Below are 24,107 nucleotides of genomic sequence, written 5' to 3' on the forward strand. Positions count from 1 at the left end.
AGGAGATTGGGTCTTGATAAAAAGCAGAAAGAAGAAAAACTGGCATTCACCTAAGTGGGAAGAGCCCTACCAGGTGTTGTTAACCACAGGCACAGCAGTAAAGATTGCAGAACGAAGCATATGGGTTCATTTGACACATTGTAAGAAAGTAATTAAATACGACTAAAATAACTATTTCTATCTTAGCATACGCCGTAACCGTTCTCATTTGCGTCATTGTAATAGCATTGTGGTACCTGCTGTAGAGCTGTAGTTCCTCAACAAACTTTCAGAGGAAGTCTGGCTACAAAGGGGGCTGTAATTATAGTTTGCAGTCATCTCAAACCAGTGAAGATTGTCCACAACTCTGGAAGTATTAGGAGGAATTGCAGATCTACAGGTTGAATGCTCATTTTAACGCATATACAGCTGTCTTAACCATAAAAATGACATGGTGAAAATTGTAATGACACAAATGTTGATGATGATTTCCTGTCTCTGCATTTTCCTTATATTTACTCATATCCTGGTCATTATGACGACAACCTCTGTTGTTTTATTCATGATTTCTCTGTTGAAAATCATAATGCAAAGTGACAGTTGAATGAAGTATTAATATCACCAGTTGGATAAACAGGAGGGAATGTTAGGATTGTATAATTATATTTATCCTACAGTTGACATTTAATATGTTATATGTGTTCTCAGCCATTTTGAAGCGTTCTCAGCCTGTAAACTACTCTCCAAGGCCATGAGTTGTGTTTTGATGTACAGACTGTGTTTTGTTCTCACATACCAACGGATGTACCCTGACCTGGAATGACCTCTTCATGCACTGTGTTTTGTTCTCACATACCAACGGATGTACCCTGACCTGGAATGACCTCTTCATGCCATAACTCAAGATTGTTTTTCACCAAAGAGCGTGAGAAGAAGGAAAGGAAGTCTTACCCAGGACAAAAGGAAACCTTCCATCATCGGCCGGAAAGCAGGCTTTCAAAGGAGGACTGATTAACTCTACGTAGCAAAAGTTAGAATACAGTCTCCTTTGTTAGATAGAATCCCCGCCCCTCAGTAAAGAGGCATGTATTACAGGGCAAAAACTAAATATTAGGAGGGTTCGGGGACGTGTTGAGATCAGAGCCCAGCTAGCGAGCAAGCGAGGAGGAGATTCGTAACAGCTCGATCTCCGGGGCTCTCAAAATGATGATTAATAAAGTAACTAATTCTAAATAACCGATTCTCTATGTCTTCTTTTATTTCAGAGCGTTTTATTAAAAATGTTGGGGACACGAACCTAACAGGGAGCCAATCTCCAGAAGATTGCATTTTAACATTGAGACATTAATTCCAAAGGTTTGATCTCCAGACTTGGTGGAGGCATCAACAAAGGTCATCGACATCATTGGCAAAGAGAAGAACCCTTTGGAAAATATACTCCGGCAGCTCATTCTTGAATACCAGGAAGAGCAGTGGGCTGACCACCAAACCTTGAAGCATCCCACATAGAGCAGTTTACAAGTCAAGATAGCTGGCCACTCACTTGGACCTGGAAAGATAGATCAGAGAGGAACACACTAACAGCCTGGGGATATTAGGCGTAAGCATGAAGTTTAAAAAGGAGCACCCGGTGGTTGACAGAATCAAAAGCTCTGGCGAAGTCCAAGAAGACAATGTTGACTGTATTGCCAACGTCCATGAATTTAGTGACCCACTCCTCCATAACTAACAGGTTGGTGAGGCAGGATCTCTTTGGCACAAAGTCATGTTGGGATTGAGAGATTGGTGCAGTGGTAGGAGGTGGGTCATTAAGGCTGGCTTCAGCAGGGATTCGAAAACCTTGCAGACAATAGAGGTGAGGGAAACAGGACGGTAGTTGAGAGGATCTTCGCGGTCATTTTTTGAATATGATAACCGTCTTCCAGTCGTCCGAGACAGTGCCAGTTTGTAGAGATGAGTTGAACAGTTGGGAAAATGGGCCAGCGAGTTTGGAGGCGAGAGCTTTGAGCTATTGGGACCTGGACTGGTGAAAATCAGCATCTTGAGAGCCTTCTTAACTGCCTCCCGGGAGAACTCAAACGCTAGCATCGCTGGGACATTTCTGACGAAGGGAGATGGCCCGCGCCCATCATAAGCTTTGTAGATTTTGAAAAAGCATTCGGCAAATAGGACGATCTGTTCGAACCGTTCCTCCACGAGGTTGCCGTCGTCTGACCTTAATTCTATAATATAGATTTAGTGTTCCCATATAAGCTATTACCTTATTTTGAAATCATACAGATATAAAATGTATGTATTAGCATAAATTAGCATGTTACTATGTTGATATTTCAACAGCGTATTTGCAGAATACAAAAAAACTGTTTTGGTTTTTCCATGTTCGCATATTGGCATCAATTAACATGTTACTCTGTTAATCCTTCACTTGCTTATTTACACTATGTAGCAAGTTTTGAATGTAGAATATATTTAGTAGCTAACTACCCAAAACATTTCTTAAAACAATTTCCTCAGTTGGATCCGTTTTGTTCTGTTTTTTGTCCTCCATAGATGGTCTGACTCTTCTTCTTCTGGTTCAGCTCGGCTTTTAGGGCCCTGAGTTCCGTGGCCGCCTGTTTCGTGAGCTAAAAGACAAAACCGGATCAGAGTCTGACAATTAGTCCTTAGTCAAAAAGCCGCACTTTAATGAGTATCTGACCTTGATCTCAGTGAAAAGCTTCATCTTGGCGTCTTCCACTCTCCTCTTCAGGTTGTCAACATTATGAGTCTCACTCAGGATTTGGATGATGAGCTGGTTCTAAAGGTGGGAAATTTATGTTTTTTCATGTTTTTTTTTCTTGATTTTTTGTATTGGAGGGTACCTTCTCAGGTTTTCCTTGCTTATGTGGCTTGCCTCGGTTGTCTCTGGCATGGAGTTGCTGCAGGAGTCTGTCGTAGAAAGTCTCCAGTTCCTGCCTGACGTTCTTCAAGGCGTCTTCCAAAGGCGCTGTGGCCTTCTTGGTGTCAAAGTATTTTTTTTTCCAGCTGTCGCGGGCTAGGAAAAATCAGTGAATTAGGGAGAAAAAAAAATTTGAATATTGTGTTCAATTTGTTTTTAAACGTATTAACCAATTGATAAATTAATTAAAATAATTGACAAAATTCTACAGCAAATGCAAGTAATTAAATGGAGCAAATATTTATTATTTAGTATTTATTTACTGGAAGATTTTATTTTCTTATTTGTGCATTTATTTATTTATGCAATTAGTTAATAGTTAATGTTATTTTTTATTATTATCATTTTTATTATTACTACTACATATATTACATCTTTTATAATTATTTCATGTATTTATTTATCAATGCATTTAAGTATGAATGAATGAATGAATGAATGAATGAATGAATGAAAACTTTATTTCAAACATAAAAATAAAAACAAGACAAAAACAATGAGTCAACAACGAAATAATGTCACACAACATGTTCGAAAAGGGGTAGTCAGAAGCAGATGCTTATTTTTCCTACCCCTTTATCTTCCCTATTAAATACATTTTATAGATAGCTCCTCTTGTGTCCAATACAACAAAATCTCATGGATATACTTATTACGTAGGTCAGATATCAATAATTATAATAGTTACAATAATCACATATTTTATACACTAATCTTCGCAATACCCATCCCTCAACGTCATAATGCGCATAATGTCACTGCAGCACCAGTGATAATATCAATAAAAATAAACACAATACTTATAACAGTTCTGATGTGATAATAGCACAATAACAACAAGTTAGCCATAGTTTGAAGTGCAGTATTTCCAGTCTCCGTCATATCCCATTTTCTTCATCTCTGTATTTCGCCAGTAATGCTTTTTTGTATTTAAATTTGAACACATGGATATTTGGACATTGTTTGATTTCATTTTGCAAATTATTCCAAAGTCTGACTCCACACACAGACACACACATACTTCTCCTGGTGGTTCTCACCTTTGGGATTTTGAATTCACCAGAGCCCCTCAAGTTATAATTTCCCTCTTTCCGAGTGAATAATCTTTGTATGTTTTCTGGCACTATGTTTTTGTTGACCTTAAATAACAGTTGTGAAGTGAAAAAATTTATTAAATCATCCAATTTCAATAAATTGGACTGCATGAATAAAATATTGGTATGATCCCAATATCCTACCCTGTGTATGGTTCTTATTGCACGTTTTTGAAGGATAAAAAGGGGCTGTAGTGAACCTTTGTAATTATTGCCCCAGACTTCTGCACCATATGTTAAATATGGCAGAACGAGAGAACAATATAATAAATACAATGCATTATAATGTAAAAGAACTTTGGTTTTATTAATTATTGAAATGCTTTTAGATACCTTTGTTTGTATGTGTCTGATGTGTGTTTTCCAACTTAATTTATTGTCTATTATGATCCCTAAAAACTTAATTTCTGATACAATGTCTATTGCGTCACCATCCATTTTTACTTCTAAATCTTGATTTGCCTTACGATTACCAAAGAATATTACCTTGGTTTTATTTAAATTTAAAGATAAATTATTTATATCCATCCATATTTTTAGGTTAATTAGTTCACGATTAATACAGGTTACCAAATCCATATAGTTATCATTTGAATAGAAAATGTTAGTGTCGTCTGCAAATACTACTATTTTCAATAGTTTTGAAACATTAAAAATATCGTCAATATATAAATTTAAATAGCTTTGGTCCCAGGATAGAACCCTGTGGTACTCCACAACAGATGTCCAAATATTCAGATGAAAACTCTCCCATTTTTACATATTGCTTCCTCCCCGTCAAATAACTTTGAATCCATTTCAAAGCCACTCCCCTGATGCCATATCTTTCCAGTTTTTTTAATAGTATATCATGATTAATGGTATCAAATGCTTTTTTTAAGTCAAGAAATACCCCGACTGCGTATCTCTTCTTTTCTATACTGTGGGTGATTTCTTCTACTGCATCAATAATTGCCATTGTTGCTAAACTGTTTGCTCTAAAACCATATTGACTTTCATTAATCAATTTATGTTTATCTACAAATTGTTTTAGTCTATTATTGTAAAGTCTCTCTAATATTTTAGAGAACTGAGGAAGCAGAGATACCGGTCTATAGTTTGTAAAAATGTGCTTGTTCCCATTTTTGTATATTGGTATAACTTTTGCTATTTTCATTTGATTTGGAAATGTGCCTGTTAGAAATGATAGATTACAGATGTAGGTCAATGGTTTCACAATGCTGTTTCTAATTTGCTTAATTAGTACCATATCGATGTCAAAACAATCCATAGACGTTTTGTTTTTACAGTTGTTAACCACGTCTAAGATTTCTGATTCCATAACCCCAGATAAAAACATGGTCTTGGAGTTCATTTTTATTAGTGACTCAAATTGTTTACCACTGCACTCTGGGATATTTGCAGCGAGCTCTGGTCCAACATTTACAAAATAACTATTGAAATTCTCCACAACTTGATTTAAATTATAATTTTCACTGTTCTTATCAATAAAATAGTTTGGATATGCATTGCTTACATTCTTTCCTTTTATTATACCATTTAATATATCCCAAATACCTTTGATATTACTTTTGTTATGATGTAATAAATTGGTATAGTATAATTTCTTGCTTGCTCTTAATATTCCTGTCAATTTGTTTTTATACGTTTTATATCGGGATTCGGCTTCCTCAGTTCTTAGTTTAATAAATTTTCCATGTAAGGTGTTTTTTTTCTTACAAGCATTATATAAACCCTTAGTTGTCCATGGATGGTTTACAGATTTATTCTTAATATTAGTTTGCCTCATTGGGCAATTTTTGTTATACATGGTTGGTGAATATTTCCAAAAATATGTCAAACGCACGATCCACATCATCTGTACCATATATAGCATTCCAGTATTGTTGAACTAAGTCATCATAGAGTCATATTATAGTCTCTCAGTTCTAACTCGTTTGTAAACATAATCCTTAGTTGATTCTTGTCCAGTAACCTTTTCATCATACACTGTAAATACTGGTAGGTGATCAGAAATATCACAAACCAGTAACCCGCTGACGTTTGTAAATTCCATATTATTTGTAAATATATTGTCAATGAGTGTTGCACTGTTTGATGTGAATCTACTAGGCCTTAATATAGTTGGGTACAAACTCATACTGTACATCGTATTAATATAGTCATCAATGTTTTTATGTTTGTTTGGATTCATTAGATCGATGTTGAAATCTCCACAAATGAATAGTGTTTTGTCGCTTATTGTTGAATATGTTTTTTCAGCCCAGTTTGTGAAGGTTTCCAGATTTGAGCCCGGTGTTCTATACACACATCTGACTATAATATTTTTCCTTTTTTCATTTATAATTTCTATTGTAATACATTCAAGTAAATCGTCAATGACAAATGACATGTTTTGTAATATTTTCGATTTTAATCTTTTGTGCACATATATAGCTACTCCACCTCCTATTTTGTTAGTTCTATTTACATAGTTCAGATTATAGTTGTTTAATTCAAAATTTACACCCCTTCCCTCACTGTATGACTTTTAAGTCATACATGAAATGCAACTTTATTATAAAATATTTTATAACAAGTTTATTATAAAATATAGATTTTTAACATTTCCAATATATATATATATATATATATATATATATATATATATATATATATATATATATATATATATATATATATACATAGATATATTATATATATTATATATATTATATATACATTCTTTATTGATGTTTGTATTAGTGTGTTTATTTGGCAATACAATTCATAAATGAAATTATTCATCTAATAGTCATTATTATTCTTTTCATTCTTTCTATTATTTTTAAAGTCCTAATGTGTAATACTTGAATGAATGAATTAAAACTTTATTCCGAACATTAAAATAAAAACGGAACAAAAACAATAACTCAACAACAAAATAATGTTAAAAACATGTTCGAAAAGGGGTAGTAAGAAGCAGATGCTTATTTTCCCTCCCCCTTCATCTTCCCTATTAAATACACCAGTGATAACAACAGCAATAGTAATAATATTAATAATAACAGTTGTGATATAACAATAGCAACAATAACAACAAGGTTAACCATAGTTGTACATGTACTATTCCCAATCTCTCGTACCACTCATACCCCATTTTCCTCATCTCTGTATTCCGCCAGTAATGTTTTCTTTGTATTTAAATTTGAACAAGTGAATAGTTGGACATTCTTTGATCTCGTCTTGTAAATTGTTCCAAAGTATGACTCCACACACAGACACACACATACTTTTACTGGTTGTTCTCACCTTTGGGATTATGAATTTACTACAGCCCCCTTAAATTATAATTTCCCTCTTTCCAAATGAATGATTTCTGGATGTTTTCTGGCACTATGTTTTTGTTGACCTTAAATAGAGTTGTGCAGTGAAATATTTTACTAAATCATCCAATTTTAATAATTTGGACTGCAGGTATAAAATATTAGTATGAACTCGATATTGTACACATGTATGGTTCTAATTGCACGTTTTTGGAGAATAAAAAGGGGCTGTAGTGAACTTTTGTAATTATTGCCCCAGACTTCAGCACAATATGTCAAGTATGGCAGAACTAGAGAACAATATAATAAAAACAATTTATTTTAGTTTTAAATGAATTTGGCTTTATTAATTATTTAAATGGTATTAGATACTTTAGTTTGTATGTGTCTGATGTGTGTTTTTCAGCAATCTTATTGTCTATGATGACCCCTAAAAACTTAATTTCCGATACAGTGTCTATTGCAGGCTGCCATCTGTTCGAATTTGCAGCACCATCCATTTTTACTTCTCAATCTTGATTTGCCTTGCGATTACCGAAGAATATTACTTGACCACAGGATGGGACTGTATTGTCTGGTACTAGCAATGGTCAGTGATACTCGTGTGGCAGCAGGATGCCGGAAGAACATGGTGCTGATCTTAGAAGAATTTCCATGGTGTTAAGAAATCAAAATTTTTCAACTCATGATTTTTTTATAAATATTACCATTGTTTTTTGCTTATAATTCAAATCAAAGTTATTTTTTTACTGGAATGGAGTTGTTTTGTACCACTAAGAGGCACTAAATATGAGACACTATCCCTTTAAAAGTATTTGATTTATTTTTTATGCATGTATTTGTCATTGCAGTTATTTCATTAGTTATGCAGGAGATTTATGACAAACTGGTTGAGTAGGCCCTGCCGGTGAGGTTCAGAGACCTCTTTCTAGACGACAACAGCTTGAGCGTCTCTGCTTGGTTATAGGGGGCTGATCACACAGACATTTGCGGCTGAATCACAGCCAGAAATTTTGCGATTTTTTTTAGCCCGTGGTTGCCCCCGATGGAAAATGCGCAAAATTGGCCAACCCGCTGTTCATCAGTGGTATGGCCGCAAAAAAGACGCCAGTGACGGTTCCGCTTCGTCATCGCGTCATTTCTGCGTCATTTTCTCGTGTGGACCACGGGTATAAAAGCTCCCGAGCCGGTGTTGTGCCCAAATCCGACTCCTACGCAACACCCCCAACCCCCACCCCCTCGCGTGAACGCACATTCTGCTGCGATCGCTTTTGTTGGAATCGTGCATTGACGTTGGTTAATTTTTCATCCGCGTTAACAAACGCATTTTGTAGAATATGATCGCACTTTATTGTTTAAATAAACGCGTTATGAAGACTAGGATCTCCCAATTGTTATAATTAGCTCACTTTATTGTTTTAATAAGCGTTTTATATAGAATACGATCGCTTTTGTTGGAAGCGCAGCAGAATGCGCGTGCACGCGAGGGGGGGAGGATTTACCGTTCGTTTACGTTCACAACAAAAGCAAAGACGGAATAGCTTGAGTTGTATTACATTCCCAATAAATGCAAGACGAAGTGGTTTTGGTTATATGTTCGCCATTACATTCCCTAAAAGTGAGATAAAACGAGGTAAAAGTGGTTGTAGTAGCGAGGGTATGCATATCTCGGCAGGGATGCATTTCTCGAAGAACACCGGGCTGTAGAAATCATAACCGCTCAAGGCACAGTCCCGTGAAGATCAAGATTTCAAGGCATGGCATCATTTTTATTTTATTATCTTGAAAAGGAATGTCAAGAAATAAAAATGGATTAAGACGAGGTCACTACGCTGACGGGGATCCATGTTCACCCCCTTGACGTCTCGAGCACAACTGACGGGTGCTCGGCAAATCGCGCTGTATATACGCGGAGAAAGGCGAAAGACTGTCACACGCGTAACACGCTAATTTCACGTAATAACACCGCGATACAGGCGCAGAACATGCTATTACCATGCTCCACCCACGATTACCCGCTGAAATTTTCCGTCCTGCCCATGTGTAACCGCTCCCTGGCCGCGGCCATAGCACGTCATTTCCGCGTCATTACCTCGTGTTGACCACGTGTGCGGCACGCGGTTTAACACGTGCTCAAACTTTTGAGCAGCTCAAAAGTTTTGAGCGCGGCCAACCACGTGTGAATTTCCGACCGCGATAAAGCACTGCTGTATCTCGTCTATATGGCGGTCTCAAAACGTCCAACAGCGCCCAACAGCATCTGCTTCACGGCTAGAAATTTCTGGCCGTGGTTCAGCCTTGATACGCTCGTGAAAGGCTGTGTACCCGCGCTCTGAAGAATTGAGCAGCGCAAAACTTTTTCGCGCTGCCACTCGCGCGCGAATTTCCGATCTCGTGTTAAGCACTGCTGTATCTCTTCTGTATGGCGATCTCAACGCGTCCAATAGCGTCCGCCTCAAAGGCAGAAATTTCTGGCCGTGATTCAGCCGCAAATGTCTGTGTGACCGGCCCCTAACATCAGACTGGCACAAGCTGGAGAAGGGTATTATCACTGTATTATCAAGGTTCAAAACTCGGGAAAGTGTTCAGCTCAGTCCACAGTGCTGAAGCTTGGCCTTCTGAATATTAGATCACTAGCCTCCAAAGCTTTACTTGTCAATGACCTTATTAATGAACACAATCTTAACCCTGTTTGCCTTTGTGAGACCTGGTTAAAGGCAAACGAGTTTGTAGTGTTAAATGAGGCTTCTCCCCCTAACTTTGTGAGTTTGCACTTGGTACAACCATGCAAAAAAGGTGGTGGCGTTGCTCTTATATCGGAAAGTACTTTGAAATTTACTCCTGGTACCCCTACTGTTTTTAAAACGTTTGAAGCACTTGTTATGAGGTCCTTAATGTCAACACCAATTTATGTAGTGGTTGTGTATCGCCCACCTGGACCATATACAAATTTTTGGGATGAATTATCAGAACTGTTAACAGACTTGGTAACTTATGCGGACAAAGTTGTAATCATTGGTGATTTTAATGTTCAAATAAACTCCCCATTAAATTCACTTGCGATTGCTTTTAAGTCACTGATTGATACATTTTGTTTTAATCAAATAGTTGATGTGCCCACTCATAAAGATGGGAACACTCAAGATCTTGTTCTGGGGTGTAGTAGCCTCAAATGTTAGTGTTACTGTATCCTAATGCCATCTCTGATCACTATTTTGTTAAGTGTGAGGTGCTGTTTAATGTTTACTGTTATAAGGAAGATTTAGGCTTTAGTAGTCGCAATACCCGCCCTGCAACAGCATTAGCTTTAAAGAACTATTACCTACAGTAACTGCGGCCTTCCCTTTGTACACTGGGTCTGTTGACTCACTTACAAACAACTTTAATACTGCTTTGGTTAATGTTCTTGATTCTTTGGCGACATAAGAAGCATACACCTTGGTTTACTGAAGAAACCAGGTCACTCAAACAAGGTTGCAGGAAACTTGAATGAAAATGGTGCTCTTGAAAGCTGGAGGTCTTATGACTGGCCTGGTGTGACAGCATGCTGAAATATAAAGTAGCCCTTGCCTCAGCGAAAGCATTGTTTTTCTCTAAGATTATTGTTATACATAAAAATAATCTGAAATTTTTGTTTGACACAATGCCGAAACTTACGAGACAAAAACGTAACCCAAATAGTTCTACTTATTCTGCTAAAGACTTCATGGATTTTTTTCTTAAAAAGATTCAACTCATCAGGAATGAAATCTTAAATGAACGCTCTGCAACCTCGTCCTGCCTCAAAGATGCGGAGGTGATAGGTAAGGACCGTGTCGACGGTTGTTCAGAAACATTCTCCAGTTTCAAAGATTTGTCCCTTGATAGTCTTACACGGATGGTCAGTAGGGCCAAACAAACTACTTGCCTGCTTGATCCGTTTACAGCTTCACTGGTGAAGGATATGTTTGGGATCTTAGGACCATCAGTTTTAAATATTATTAATATATCGCTATCCTCGGTTATTGTTCCTGTAGCCTTAGAGTCTGCTGTAATTAAACCCACACTTAAGCGACCTAACCTTGACCCAGGAAGCCTAGGTAATTATAGGCCAGTGTCAAATCTGCCATTTTTGCAAAATTACTTGAAAAGGTCGTTGCACAGCAGCTAAATGACTTTATGTCGGAAAATAGCCTCTCTGAAACTGTCCAGTCAGCATTTAGGGCAAATCGATTTACTGAGACAGCCCTAGCTAAAGTAACCAATGATCTCCTTTTAGCAATAGATTCTGGTGCCTCATCAATGTTACTGCTGCTGGATCTCAGTGCTGCTTTTGATACTGTCGACCACAACATATTACTTGTTCGTCTGCAATGCATTGGTATCTCAGGAACTGTACACTCGTGGTTTAGGTCCTACCTGTCAGAAAGGATGCAATGTGTTAATTATGGCAATATGACCTCTAAACACTCTAATGTCCCCTGTGGCGTTCCGCAGGGCTCTGTACTTGGCCCCCTTCTTTGTAATATTTATACGCTTTCCCTTGGTGACATTATCCGCAAGTATGATATTAGTTTCCATTGCTATGCAGATGACACTCAACTGTATGTGCCACTGGAGACAACTGGACAGTTAAGTTGTAGAAATCTGGAGGCTTGCCTTAGTGTGAGATTCAAAGATGGATGTAACTTATTTTTTTGTGCCTTAACCCAGAAATAACTGAAATGATGATTATTGGTCCAGCTCATTGTCGTGAGTTGTTTTCAAACATTGCCCTGAACCTAGACAAATGTAATACCACCCATAGTGACTCGGTCAAAAATGTAAGTGTTATATTTGATCCTAATCTGTCGTTTCAGTCACACGTGAAAAATATTACTAGAATGGCTTTCTACCACCTCCGTGATATTGCGAAGATTTGTTCGATGCTGTCCCAATCGGATACTTCTTAATTCATGCGTTTGTTACTTCTCGGCTTGATTACTGTAATGTATTGCTTTCTGGTCTCCCGATGTCTAGCATCAAAAGTTTGCAGCTGGTTCCAAATTCGGCAGCGAGACTCTTGACTAAGACAAAAAAGTTTGAGCATATTACTCCTTTTAACAATAGATTCTGGTGCCTCATCAATGTTACTGCTGCTGGATCTCAGCGCTGCTTTTGATACGGTCGACCACAACATATTATTGATTCGTCTAGAACGCATTGGTATCTCAGGAACTGTACTCTCGTGGTTTAGGTCCTACCTGTCAGACAGGATGCAATGTGTTAACTATGGCAATCTGACCTCTAAACAATCTAATGTCCCTTGTGGTGTTCCTCAAGGCTCTGTACTTGGCCCCCTTCTTTTTAGTATTTATATGATCCCGCTTGGTGACATTATCCGCAAGTATAATATTAGTTTCCATTGCTATGCAGATGACACTCAACTATGTGCTACTGGAAAAAACTGGACATTTAAGTTTTAGAAATCTGGAGGATTGCCTTAGTGTGAGATTCAAAGATGGATGTCAAATAATTTTTTACGCCTTAACCCAGAAAAAACTGAAATGTTGATTATTGGTCCAGCTCACTGTCGTCATTTGTTTTCAAACACTACCCTGAACCTAGACAAATGTAATATCACCCATAGTGACTCGGTCAAAAATCTAGGTGTTATATTTGATCCTAATCTGTCGTTTCAGTTACATGTGAAAAATATTACTAGAATAGCTTTCTACCACCTCCGTAATATTGCGAAGATTCGTTCAATGCTGTCCCAATCAGATGCAGAGATTTTAATTTATGCGTTTATTACTTCTCGGCTTGATTACTGTAATGTATTGCTTTCTGGTCTCCCGATGTCTAGCATTAAAAGTTTGCAGCTGGTTCAGAATGCGGCAGCTAGACTTTTGACTAAGACTAAAAAGTTTGAGCATATTACTCCTGTATTGGCCAACTTGCACTGGCTCCCAGTCCACTTAAGATGTGACTTTAAGGTTCTCTTATTAAAATATAAATGTTTGCATGGGCTTGCACCCTCTTATCTCTCCGATTTGATTTCCCCCTATGTTCCTGCACGGAGTCTGCGCTCGGAAAATGCCGGTCTACTTGTGACTCCGAGAGCCAAGAAGTCTGCGGGCTCGAGAGCGTTCTCCATCCGGCCCCCGGTGTTATGGATCTGCAACCTCAACGGAAGTTTTTAAATTGAGGCTTAAGACACACTTCTATTCCAAAGCATATGATTGATGCCCACCTCGTATTCTGTTTTGTCCTGTCTTTTTCTGAGGCCTGCCTGGCTGATACGAAGGAGAAGGATGATTTGGGATGGGTCAGCGGACCGGGGTCTGACCTGCAGCATGTCAACCCCTGCATTTACCAGCTGGCGTCGTCGTTGATGTCATGCACTTTCCGGACATTTTCAACATCTTACCTAATGTCCACTATTACGTGTACAGTAATGCTAATTGTAATTCACCCTGGTCAATCCTGGAAGGGGGATTACCACATGTGAGGTCCTTTCTCAAGGTTTCTCTTTTTCTCCTCACACTGAGGTTTTTGAGTCGTTCCTTGCCCGCATGCTGGTTTAAGATCAGGTAATTGTGTAATTTTGTAACTGTAATCCTGTGCAGTCCTTTGAGACATTTTTGTGATTAAGGGCTAAATAAATAAATTTGACTTGACTTGAATTTTTGACTATTGACCAACTTGCACTGGCTCCCAATCCACTTAAGATGTGACTTTAAGGTTCTCTTATTAACATACAAATGTTTGCATGGACTTGCACCCTCTTATCTCTCTTATTTGATTTCCCCCTATGTTCCTGCACTGAGCCTCCGTTCGGAAAATGCTGGTCTACTTGTGACTCAGAGAGCCAAGAAGTCTGCAGGCTCGAGAGCGTTCTCCATCTGGGCCCCGGTGCTATGGAATGCTCTGCTTCCGGAGATAAGATCTGCAACCTCAATGAAAGTTTTTAAATATAGACTTAAGACACACTTCTATTCAAAAGCGTATGATTGATGCCCACCTCATATTTTGTATTGTCCTGTCTTTTTCTGACTGCCTGGCTGGTGGTGATACGAGGAAGAAGGACAATTTGAGATGAGTCAGCGGACCAGCGTCTGACCTGAAGCCTCACGCTGAGGTTTTGAGTTTCTCCTTGCCCGCATGTTAGTTTAAGATCAGGTAATGGTGTAATTGTAATTCCTGTGCAGTCCTTTGAGACATTTTTGTGATTAAGGGCTATATAAATAAATGTGACTTGACTTGACTGGATGCACAATTTCAGTGATACTATTCACGCTCACAATAAAAATGCTTTTGAAGTCTACAGAGTCACAGTGCAGAGGCCCCCCTCTCCAAATCTGGTGTCTACAAGGCGCCCATCAGGATCTGACGGTGACAACACCTCATGTCCCTGGGAATAGGTAGATCCTAAAGGGCCTGAAAAATATGGCCACCTGGGCACGCATGTGATTCAAAGCATTGAAATCAATATCCTTGGTGTTAGGCAAAAGAAAGGTCACCAACAAGTTCTGCTTCACACTTGGTGCGACCCAAATACCATCAATTACTGTGAAACCAGTGAAGAGCATGGGAAAACTGTTCGACGGCAGCATAAAACACATGGCAACCATCCATACTACAAACCTTAAGCTGTAAGCCTGGCTAGACACAGTGGACAAGTCTGGCCTACCTGGCAAGTTCGAGGCCTGGATCTACCGACATGGGATCATCTCACAGATCTTCTGGCCCCTTCTGATCTATGATGTTCCAATCTCTACCATCGAGGGCTCTAAGAGGAGAGTCAGCAGGTTTCTCCGGAAATGGCTGGGTCTACTTTGAAGCCTGAGCAGCATTGCCCTGCATGGTCAGGACAACAAGCTAAGGCTCCCTATCAACTGCCTTAATAAAGAGTTTAAGGTGAGCCGTGCAAGGGAGGTGCTGCAATACAGAGTCACAGGATCCGGAGGTCTCTTTGGATCGAGGTGGAAATAGGGCAGAGGTGGAAGGCAGCAGATGAAGAGATCCGCAGGTTCGAGAGCGTGCCCCAGGGCTGTGGAATGAGCTTCCCCCTGAGATTCGATCTGCAACCTCAGTGGAAATGTTTAAATCTAAAATTAAAACACACTTCTATTCTATAGCATATGAATAATCTATATTTCATGTTGACAATATCTGTGTATTATTTGCCCTCATGTAGGTTTTAGATCAGGGGATGGTTTTATAATAGTCTGTCGTTTGCAATAATCTGGTGTTTGTGCATATTTTTGAGACTCTGTGATAAAGGGCTATACAAATAAACATGACATGACTTGACATGTGGTTGAATCGCGGCTATGATACAGGGCACTGGGGTGGGACAGTAACTCACGGAAGGGCTGGCCTGGGTAGCAGCAAAACACGTAGCTACAACAAGGGGCAGGGGAAGGTCCGGAGATCACTGGTGCAGCAAGAGGTGAGGGCAGCAGTAGAGGAGGAGCAGGTCAGCAGGTTGGTTGGAATGTGGCAGTAGGGAACCGTAACAAGATGGGAGCGTGCAGTGGACCACAGAGTCTCCTGGGCAGAGCTGTGGAAAGTTGAGACCCATCGAATAGGATTCTTCATCCAGACTGTCTGTGATGCTCTACCGAGCCCATCCAACCTGTTAAGCTGGAGGGTTGTGGAGTCACCAGCCTGCAACCTCTGCTCAAAGAGGGGCACCCTGTAGCATATCGTCAGCTGCTGTGTGAGGGCCTTGGGCAAGGGGCAGTACCTTTGGCGCCATGTCTTAGTCCTGGAGGCAAGAGCAAACACCCTGAGCTGGGAGATTTGACAATACAAGGGTCTCCATCCTATGAATAAATCAATCACTTTCGTCCGGGCCGAGTAAAAGCCACCATAAGCTCCCCTAAATACTTCACCTGGCTTGCTAACAACAGCACAAGACTGGGATGTGAAAGTTGCCTTCGGAAAGCAACTGAAATTCCCAGAATCAATTGCCACCACAACAATGTGGGCTGACATGCTGCTTATCTCCGAGGCCCCCAAGCGGATCCTACTCCTGGAACTCACGGTACCACGGGAGGACCGTATTGAGGAGGCCAATGAAAGAAAGAGGACACATATGCTGAGCTAGTGGAGGAGTGTCGGAGAAACGGGTGCAAAGCAAGATGTGAGTCTATTGAGGTGGGATGCTGAGGGTTCAATGGCCAGTCTCTCTGCAGGGCTTACAACATATAGGGCATCACAGTGCCCAACAAGCAGAAGGCCATTAAAGAAATCAGAGAGGCAGCAGAGGTTGCCTCAAGGTGACTACGGTTGAGGAGAAGTCCACCATGGGTGAGGTAGCGCTACGTGGACACAAGCTAGGTTCTAATCAACCCCAGCTGGGTCCCCTAGATGAGAATGCATGATGTTTAAAATACCTGAAACACCCTCTGACCCCAGGTAACATTACTGATAATATGTCTAGGTTGCATCGGTCGATGTATGTAAAAAGATAAATTAATTAATATTCAATTACATATTATTTTTGATGAATGTATTTATTAGTGCATTTTTTGTTTGTCAAAAAAAATAGTAATTTATCCAAATATTATTGTGTAATAATTATTATTATTATATTTAACATAACATTTTATCAATTTATTTATCAATGCAAGTAATTAAACTAGGTAAATGCAATTCATTAACTACTATAAATATGAACGATTTAATATTTTTTTATATATTTTTATTTGCAATTAATAAATGAAAACAAATATGTTAAGTATTATATTTATTTTATTTATTGTATTCATTCATTTATATATTTTTAATGCACAAGTCTACACTGTTTTATTTTATCTTTAAAATTGAAATATGATAATCTTACTTATTTATATAAAAACTACGTTTTAATTATTTTGTCTTATTTGCTTAGGTCCTTCTTAACATACTGATCAGTTGGAGAAGTTTGTGATGAGAAACAATTTATAAAATAAATAAATATTATGAAACATTTGTCTCCACCTTGATTCCTGCGATGTCTGTTCTGCGCCAGTAAATCTTTTCCTTTCCTCAGCAGTTCTTGCCTCTTCCACTCCAGCTTTTTTTTCCCCTCCTTCACAGTCTTGATATCCTCGATTAACTCCTCTCCTCAGATTAAAAAAAAGAGAATACAACAGTCGCACGTCAGCAGTTTCCTCAATAAATTACCTTTCCCCCATTGCAGAGAGTCTCTAATTAGCATCAGAATCGTTCATACGTACCAATACTACAGGCTTTACGTGTTATACTACCAGTTTTGTACTACAATTAAAAAAAAGAGAATACAACAGTCGCACGTCAGCAGTTTCTTCAATAAATTACCTTTCCCCCATTGCAGAGAGTCTCTAATTAGCATCAGAATCGTTCATACGTACCAATACTACAGGCTTTACGTGTTATACTACCAGTTTTGTACTACAGATTTTTTTTTTAAATCTACAGCTTTTTCAGAAATAACCCTTGTGGCATGCTTGTACATACAGTATGTTGCAAAAGTGAGTAAACCCCTCACATTTCTGCAGAGATTTCATTTTTAAGGTTAATAGAACTGAACAAACATCGCTTTGACACAATGAAAAGAAGTCTGTCAACAAAGGCCGTGGCTTACTTAAAGATATCCTCTGGTCTGATGAGACAATGATTTGTTTGGGTCAGATGGTGTGAAGCATGTGTGCCGGCAACCAGGTGAGGAACATGTTTGTTTTGTGCCTAAAGCCAAGCATGGTGTTGGGAATGTCATGGTTTGGGGCTACATGAGTGCAACTGGAATTGGGACGTTGCATCACATTAAGAAACACAAACTCAAGCCTGTACTGTGAAAAAACTGTAGCAGAGAATGATCCCCTCCCTCCAGAAACTAGGTCAAAATGTTTCAGCCAGACAATGACCACAAATACACTCCTGAGATGACCAAAGTTTTTTAATGGGGCTAAGTGTGAAGGTGATGGACTGGCCAAACATGTCTCCAGATCTCAATCCAATAGAAGATCTTTTGGGCATCCTCAAGCGGAAGGTGGAGAAGCACAAGATCTCAAATGTCACCCACCTCTGTCATTAAGGAGTGGAACCTTTCGTGCAATGCATGATTTCAAATCATGACGTATTACGTGTATTACCTACAGCAACCTTGGAAACGGCGGTCCCAGCTCTTTTCAGGTCATTGACCAACTCCTGTCGTATAGGTTCCGGCCTGATTCCTCACCTTTTTTAGAATCATTGAGACCCCACAGGGTGATATCTTGCATTGGGCTCCATTCTGAGTGAGTGGCAATTTGTGAGGCCCTGGTCAAATCCATGGTCAGGAAGATTAAGGTGGTTCTGCAAAATCATGGTGGCCACACAAATATTGAACTTCAGGAACTTTTACTGAAAAGTGTACTCACTTTTGTTACCAATGGTTAAGCTACTAATATCTATATTTTGAGTTTTTTGAGGGGAAAAATACATTTACACATATTTAGTTCGATGACTATGTAATACCGTAAAGTCTTATCCTGGCGATTTGGTCCCTGTATGACCAGAGCTCCGCCAAGGCTGCCTCTTGTTACCAATTCTGTTAGAAACTTTTGTGGTCAGAATTTGTAGGCGGAGCCATGGCGTGGAATGGGTCGGGTTTGGGGGCCTCAGAGTTGCATCTCTGCTTTTTGGATGTGATGTGGTGCTGTTGGCTTCCAAGAGCCATAATCTTAAACTCTCACTGGTGCAATTGGCAGCAGAGTCTGAAGCAACTGGGATGAAAATCAGCACCGCCAAGTACAATACCATGGTTCTCAGCTGGAAAATGGTGTCGGTTTAGGCTTCAATGCTTAGGCTGCTGCCCCACGACCCAACCTCGGGTAAGCAGTAGAAAATAGATGAATAGATAAGGAGAATAAATACAGTGAAGAAAATGAGTATTTGAACACCCTGCTATTTTGCTATTTCCCCCACTTAGAAATAATGGAGGGGTCTGAAATTTTCAGAGTAGGTGCAAAGAGATGCGAACACCACAGAGCTGTCCAAAGACACCAGATACAAAATTGTACACCTCCACAAGGCTTGAAAGGGCTACGGAGCAATTGCCAAGCAGCTTGGTGAAAAAAGGTCCACCGTTGGAGCAATCATTAGAAAATGGATAAAGCTAAACATGACGGTCAATCTCAATCGAAGTGGAGCCTCATGCAAGATACCACTTCATGGGGTTTCAATGATTCTAGGAAAGGCGTGGAATTAGCCCAGAACTACATGCCAGGAGTTGGCCAATGACATGAAAAGAGCTAGGACCACAGTCCCCAAGGTTACTGTAGGTAATACACTAAGACGGATTGATTTAAAATCATGTATGGCACAAAAGGTTCCCCTGCTTAAACCAGCACATGTCAAGACCCGTTTGTATATGACCATTTGGATGATATAGATGAGTCATGGAAGAATGTTATGTGGTCAAATTAGACCAAAATGAGACTTTTTTTGTCATAATTACACTAAGCGTATTTGGAAGAAGAAGAATGAAGAGTATAATACGAAGAACACCATCCCTACTGTGAAGCATGGGGGTGGTTGCATCATGCTTTGGCAGTGTTTTTTCTGCACATGGGACAGAAAAAGTGCACTGCATTAAATAAAGGATTACTTGGGCCATGTAGTGTGAGATTTTGGGGAACAACCTCCTTTCCACAGTCAGAGCTTCGAAGATGGGTCGTGGCTGGGTCTTCCAAAACGACAATAACCTGAAGCACACAACCAGGCAACCAGTAAGAAGCATATCAAGGTTCTGGCATGGGCCAGCCAGTCTCCACACCTGAACCCAATGGAAAATCTTTGGAGGGGGCTCAAACTCCGTGTTTGTCAGCGGCACAAAGACTACAGGAAAATGATTTTAAATAAAGTAGGCTTAAGGCATAAATACTTCGGTATTACAACTGACATGCAGGACATAACAGTTGTGGACACAGACAGTCACGCCCACCCAACACAAACACATACGACCTGCCCTGTGACAGCATTTGCTGTGTGCTTTCTCCTGTAGAACGCAATGCACTATACGTCCATATCAATGACCATGAAGACAATTCAAGTCAATCCAAAATCCACGAAGCAGTGAACTAAATATAACTGAAGGGTGAAGTAGCAAGGGTCTACTGTAATAAACACGGCAATATTGATAATAATGATAATAATAATAATAAAAATAATAATAATAATAATAACAATAATAATAAGGAAATATATTTTTCTTTCTGTGCGGCCCACGGAGATGGCGGCAACCTACGATTTGTGGGGACAACGGTTGAAAGTAGCAGGGGCTTGTGGGTAGTCATGGTGAGGTCCAACCCAGGAGGGGGGGAGGTGCAGCGGATCGGTCGGGATAACAACGGCGGGCTTTCTGTTACCTTGAATACAGATGGGGCAATTAATGTCTCGGACTGTAATTTAACCTTTATAAACTTACCCCAGTTAAATCTTTTGCCACTTTGCTTCCTTGCTGGTAAAGTTTATTCTTATTGCGCGCGGCATCTTCCTTCTTCACTTGAGACAAAATGTCTACGCACACATGGCAGCAAAACATCAGCATTCTGACATGAAATAATCTGAATCAATTCATAAACAGACACATTTTGATTTTTCAAATATGTCAAATAAGATTGAAAAAAACAGATGGTTAGAAGTCAGGTGGAACTAAAAAGCGAGATTCACTTCAAGTGGGCATGCGTCCTTGCTAGCTCGCTATCGCGCTAATTTGTATGCTAATTTGCTCACTAGTTCGCTATCACAAACATTATCACACAAGTTTGTTTGCTTGCCCCCGATCACGTAAATCTGGATCCTAGTCCATGCTAGCAAACTTATGGATCACAAGCAAGTAACTTGATCCTGAGCTAGCAAGCTCAACAACACGATCGCTAGCCAGAGAGCAAACAAGCATAATAGCGAACTTGTAGGCGAACTAAAGTGATTGTGAGCTAGCAAGCAAACTGACGTGATGGTAAGCTAACAACCCAACTAATGTGATCGCAAGCTAGAAAGCAAACTGGCTTATTAGCGAACTCGCAAGCAAACTGAAGGGATAGTGAACTAGCCAACTAGTGTAAGAGCAAGCCCCTGTGAAAATGTTTTATCAATCACGTGGCCCCCGTGCTAAAATGAGTTTGACACTTGTCCCCTACACAATCTAATACCAATTCAGTTTCTGTCAAATTATTTTTCTAAAATGTTATTTTGTGTCTGCATTTATCCATTTCTTGTGTCCTGTTTTCATCTGGAGGGACGAAAGCTTCTACTATTCAATGATCATGTTTCCAAGCAAAAATCATCTGTATCGAATCGATACCAGTATTGCACACCCTTGGTGATTAATGTTATGATTAAGCATTGTCAAAGGAGAGGATCCATAAATCTATCTATGTATCCATATGGTCATATCCCTCGAGAGGGGTGACCGACAGCAACACAAACACATACAAAAACAAAGAAATTTTAAAAAGGGAAAAAGTAGCATAACACACACAAAAGTTTTGGACCATGGCCAACCCAAATGCCCAAACACCCAAACAAGTTAAGCACCTTGGCACCCAAGTTGGTCATCCGTTCGTCCCTCCAGACGAAACGGGACACAAGATAGCGACCATGTCACTCGGGTCAGAGTGACACAACACAATCTTCTGTTCAACAGCAGGGCCCGACAGCTTTCACTGGTTTACCCCGGCCGCATCATACAGGAGCCTTGTCCATCCCTTAGAACGCATCAAACATCCCATTATCCTTTCACAACACCTCTCCACTCATTCCTATCACCAACATGGGCTCTAGCTTCCACTAGATTTAGACCTTTTTCCTGCAGTGCACTCATAACACCATCCATCCACGTCAATCGCGGCCTTCCACTTAGTCTCCTTCCATGTACTCTGTGGACCCTCTTCAACATTCGCTCCTCATGCATGCTCTCCATGTGTCCAAACCAACCGACTACTTTCTTATCCACACGCTTGCTCAGTTCCACTACTACTCCAGTTCTGTCTCTCACAATTTCATTTCTCAATCTATCCAATCTTGTCACTCCTAACATACTCCTCAAGTAATTCATCTCAAGAACATTTAATTTCCTTCTCAAATCTGCGTTCAGGCTCCAAGTCTCTGCACCATACAACACAGTCGGCACAATCACACTCTCATACAGTCCCCTCTTAACATTCGTACTCATACTCTTGTTTCTCATCACTCTCCTCAGAGCATCCAAAACCTTGCTTCCTTGATTCACTCTGTGCAATACCTCGCACTCCATTCCACCAACTGCAGCCACATCATAAGACAATTACCTAAAGCTTTCAACTTCTTCTAGATAGATAGATAGATAGATAGATAGATAGATAGATACTTTGTTCATCCCCGAAGGGAAATTCACATAGCACCTGTCCATGTAAACTTATTTCTAACGCCATGCCCACTCCATCACGTGAACACTTCATCACCTTACCTTTGCCAACATTCACACATAACTTACGTCTATCACACACTCTTCCAAACTCCAATACCAACCATCTCAATTTTTCCCCAGAATCAACCACAAGCGCTGTCATCTGTAAACAACAACTAACCCACCTGCCACACCGTTCCACTGTTATTCATCATCTCTACACCTCTACCAAATACTCTTGCAGTCACCTCTCTCACCACACCATCCATGTACACGTTTAACAGCCATGGTGACATCATACACCCCTGTCTCACACCAGTCAACACAGGGAACCACTCACTTGTCTCACTCCCTCCTCTTACACATGCTCTGCGGTTCACATAAAAACTCATCAATGCTTCCAACAACTTTGACACCCACTCCATACATTCCCATCACCTGCCACAATTTCTCTCCATCAACTCTGTCATACGCCTTTTCAAAGTCCATGAAAGCCAAATAAACATCCTTACCTTTTGCAAAATATTTTTCACACACCTGTCGTACTGCAAACACCTGATCCACACATCCTCTTCCTTTCCTGAAACCACTCTGCTTCTCCATCACCACCTCATCCGTTTTTCCTCTCACTCCCTTAATCAAGACTCTTTATTAAGAGAGTGGAGCCCTAGTCTTGTCAATAATGCATCTTCCACTTTTTTAGCCCACTGTTTCCTTCTTTAGCCACTCATGTTAGGCACTTGCAGACAACAAACTGATACTTCTCGAATTGCTACATTCATTCTTATCACCTTCACCACACATGCACTACCCCAAACAACAGGAAACACACCACTTAAAAAGCATACATTCAACAAGCGTACTAACCAGTCAATCATAGCTGTGCCACCTTTTTTCAGGCATTCAGCAGTACAACCATCCAACCCAGGTGCCTTCCTTTCATTTCTTTCACTGCCTCCTGCACCTCCCATGTTTCCACAGGCTTCACATTTAAATCACGGGCATTTTCCCCATACCACCAATCGCTTCGACTCGCACTTCTCTCCCATCCTCCACATTTAGCAACTCCTCCTCATTCTCTTCCTTTCCAGACTCACACTTTCTCCTCAACACTGCCTCTTTAAACCACTTTCATTCCATTACCAAACCCTCCACTTCTCTTCTACTATTCCATTCATACTCTTCCCCTATCCTCTCTTAACATCTCTCTCCTTTTCTGCCCTATTCAACTTTGAGATTTTTACCTCTTCCATCCCACTTTTCTCATAACTAGCCCTCCACAATCCATCTATTCTCAGTTTTCCTTCCACATAAAAATTATCAGACATACCACTCTTTTCACCTCTATAAACATGCACATCCAACAATTTACTAATATCCCTTTCCTAAACACTACATAATCCATTAGTGCTCTGTCCACCATCTCACCACCA

At 39.9% G+C, this 24,107-nt stretch overlaps 1 protein-coding gene across 4 annotated transcripts in view; it reads right to left on the reverse strand.

The window, feature by feature from the left end:
- Positions 1-512: 512 nt before the first annotated feature.
- spata1 (spermatogenesis associated 1) overlaps positions 513-24,107 on the reverse strand; it is a 32,673-nt gene continuing 9,078 nt past the window's right edge. Inside the window, exons 7-12 of one of the 4 annotated variants that reach the window (XM_088349923.1) lie at positions 20,713-20,804; positions 20,533-20,653; positions 17,265-17,385; positions 2,841-3,003; positions 2,678-2,776; positions 513-2,603 (exon numbers count right to left, since the gene is read on the reverse strand). In XM_088349923.1, coding sequence (XP_088206049.1) covers positions 2,490-2,603; positions 2,678-2,776; positions 2,841-3,003; positions 17,265-17,385; positions 20,533-20,653; positions 20,713-20,804 — 710 coding nt within the window. In that variant the 3' untranslated portion in view covers positions 513-2,489. Of the gene's footprint in view, positions 2,604-2,677; positions 2,777-2,840; positions 3,014-17,264; positions 17,391-20,532; positions 20,654-20,712; positions 20,805-24,107 lie in introns of those variants that run through there. The other 3 variants (XM_088349922.1, XR_015852245.1, XM_088349924.1) reach the window with 3 other exon arrangements.

Source organism: Urocampus carinirostris, chromosome 12, assembly GCF_059441175.1.
Source record: "Urocampus carinirostris isolate Australia breed hairy pipefish chromosome 12, RoL_Ucar_1.0, whole genome shotgun sequence".
Lineage (NCBI taxonomy): Eukaryota > Metazoa > Chordata > Actinopteri > Syngnathiformes > Syngnathidae > Urocampus > Urocampus carinirostris.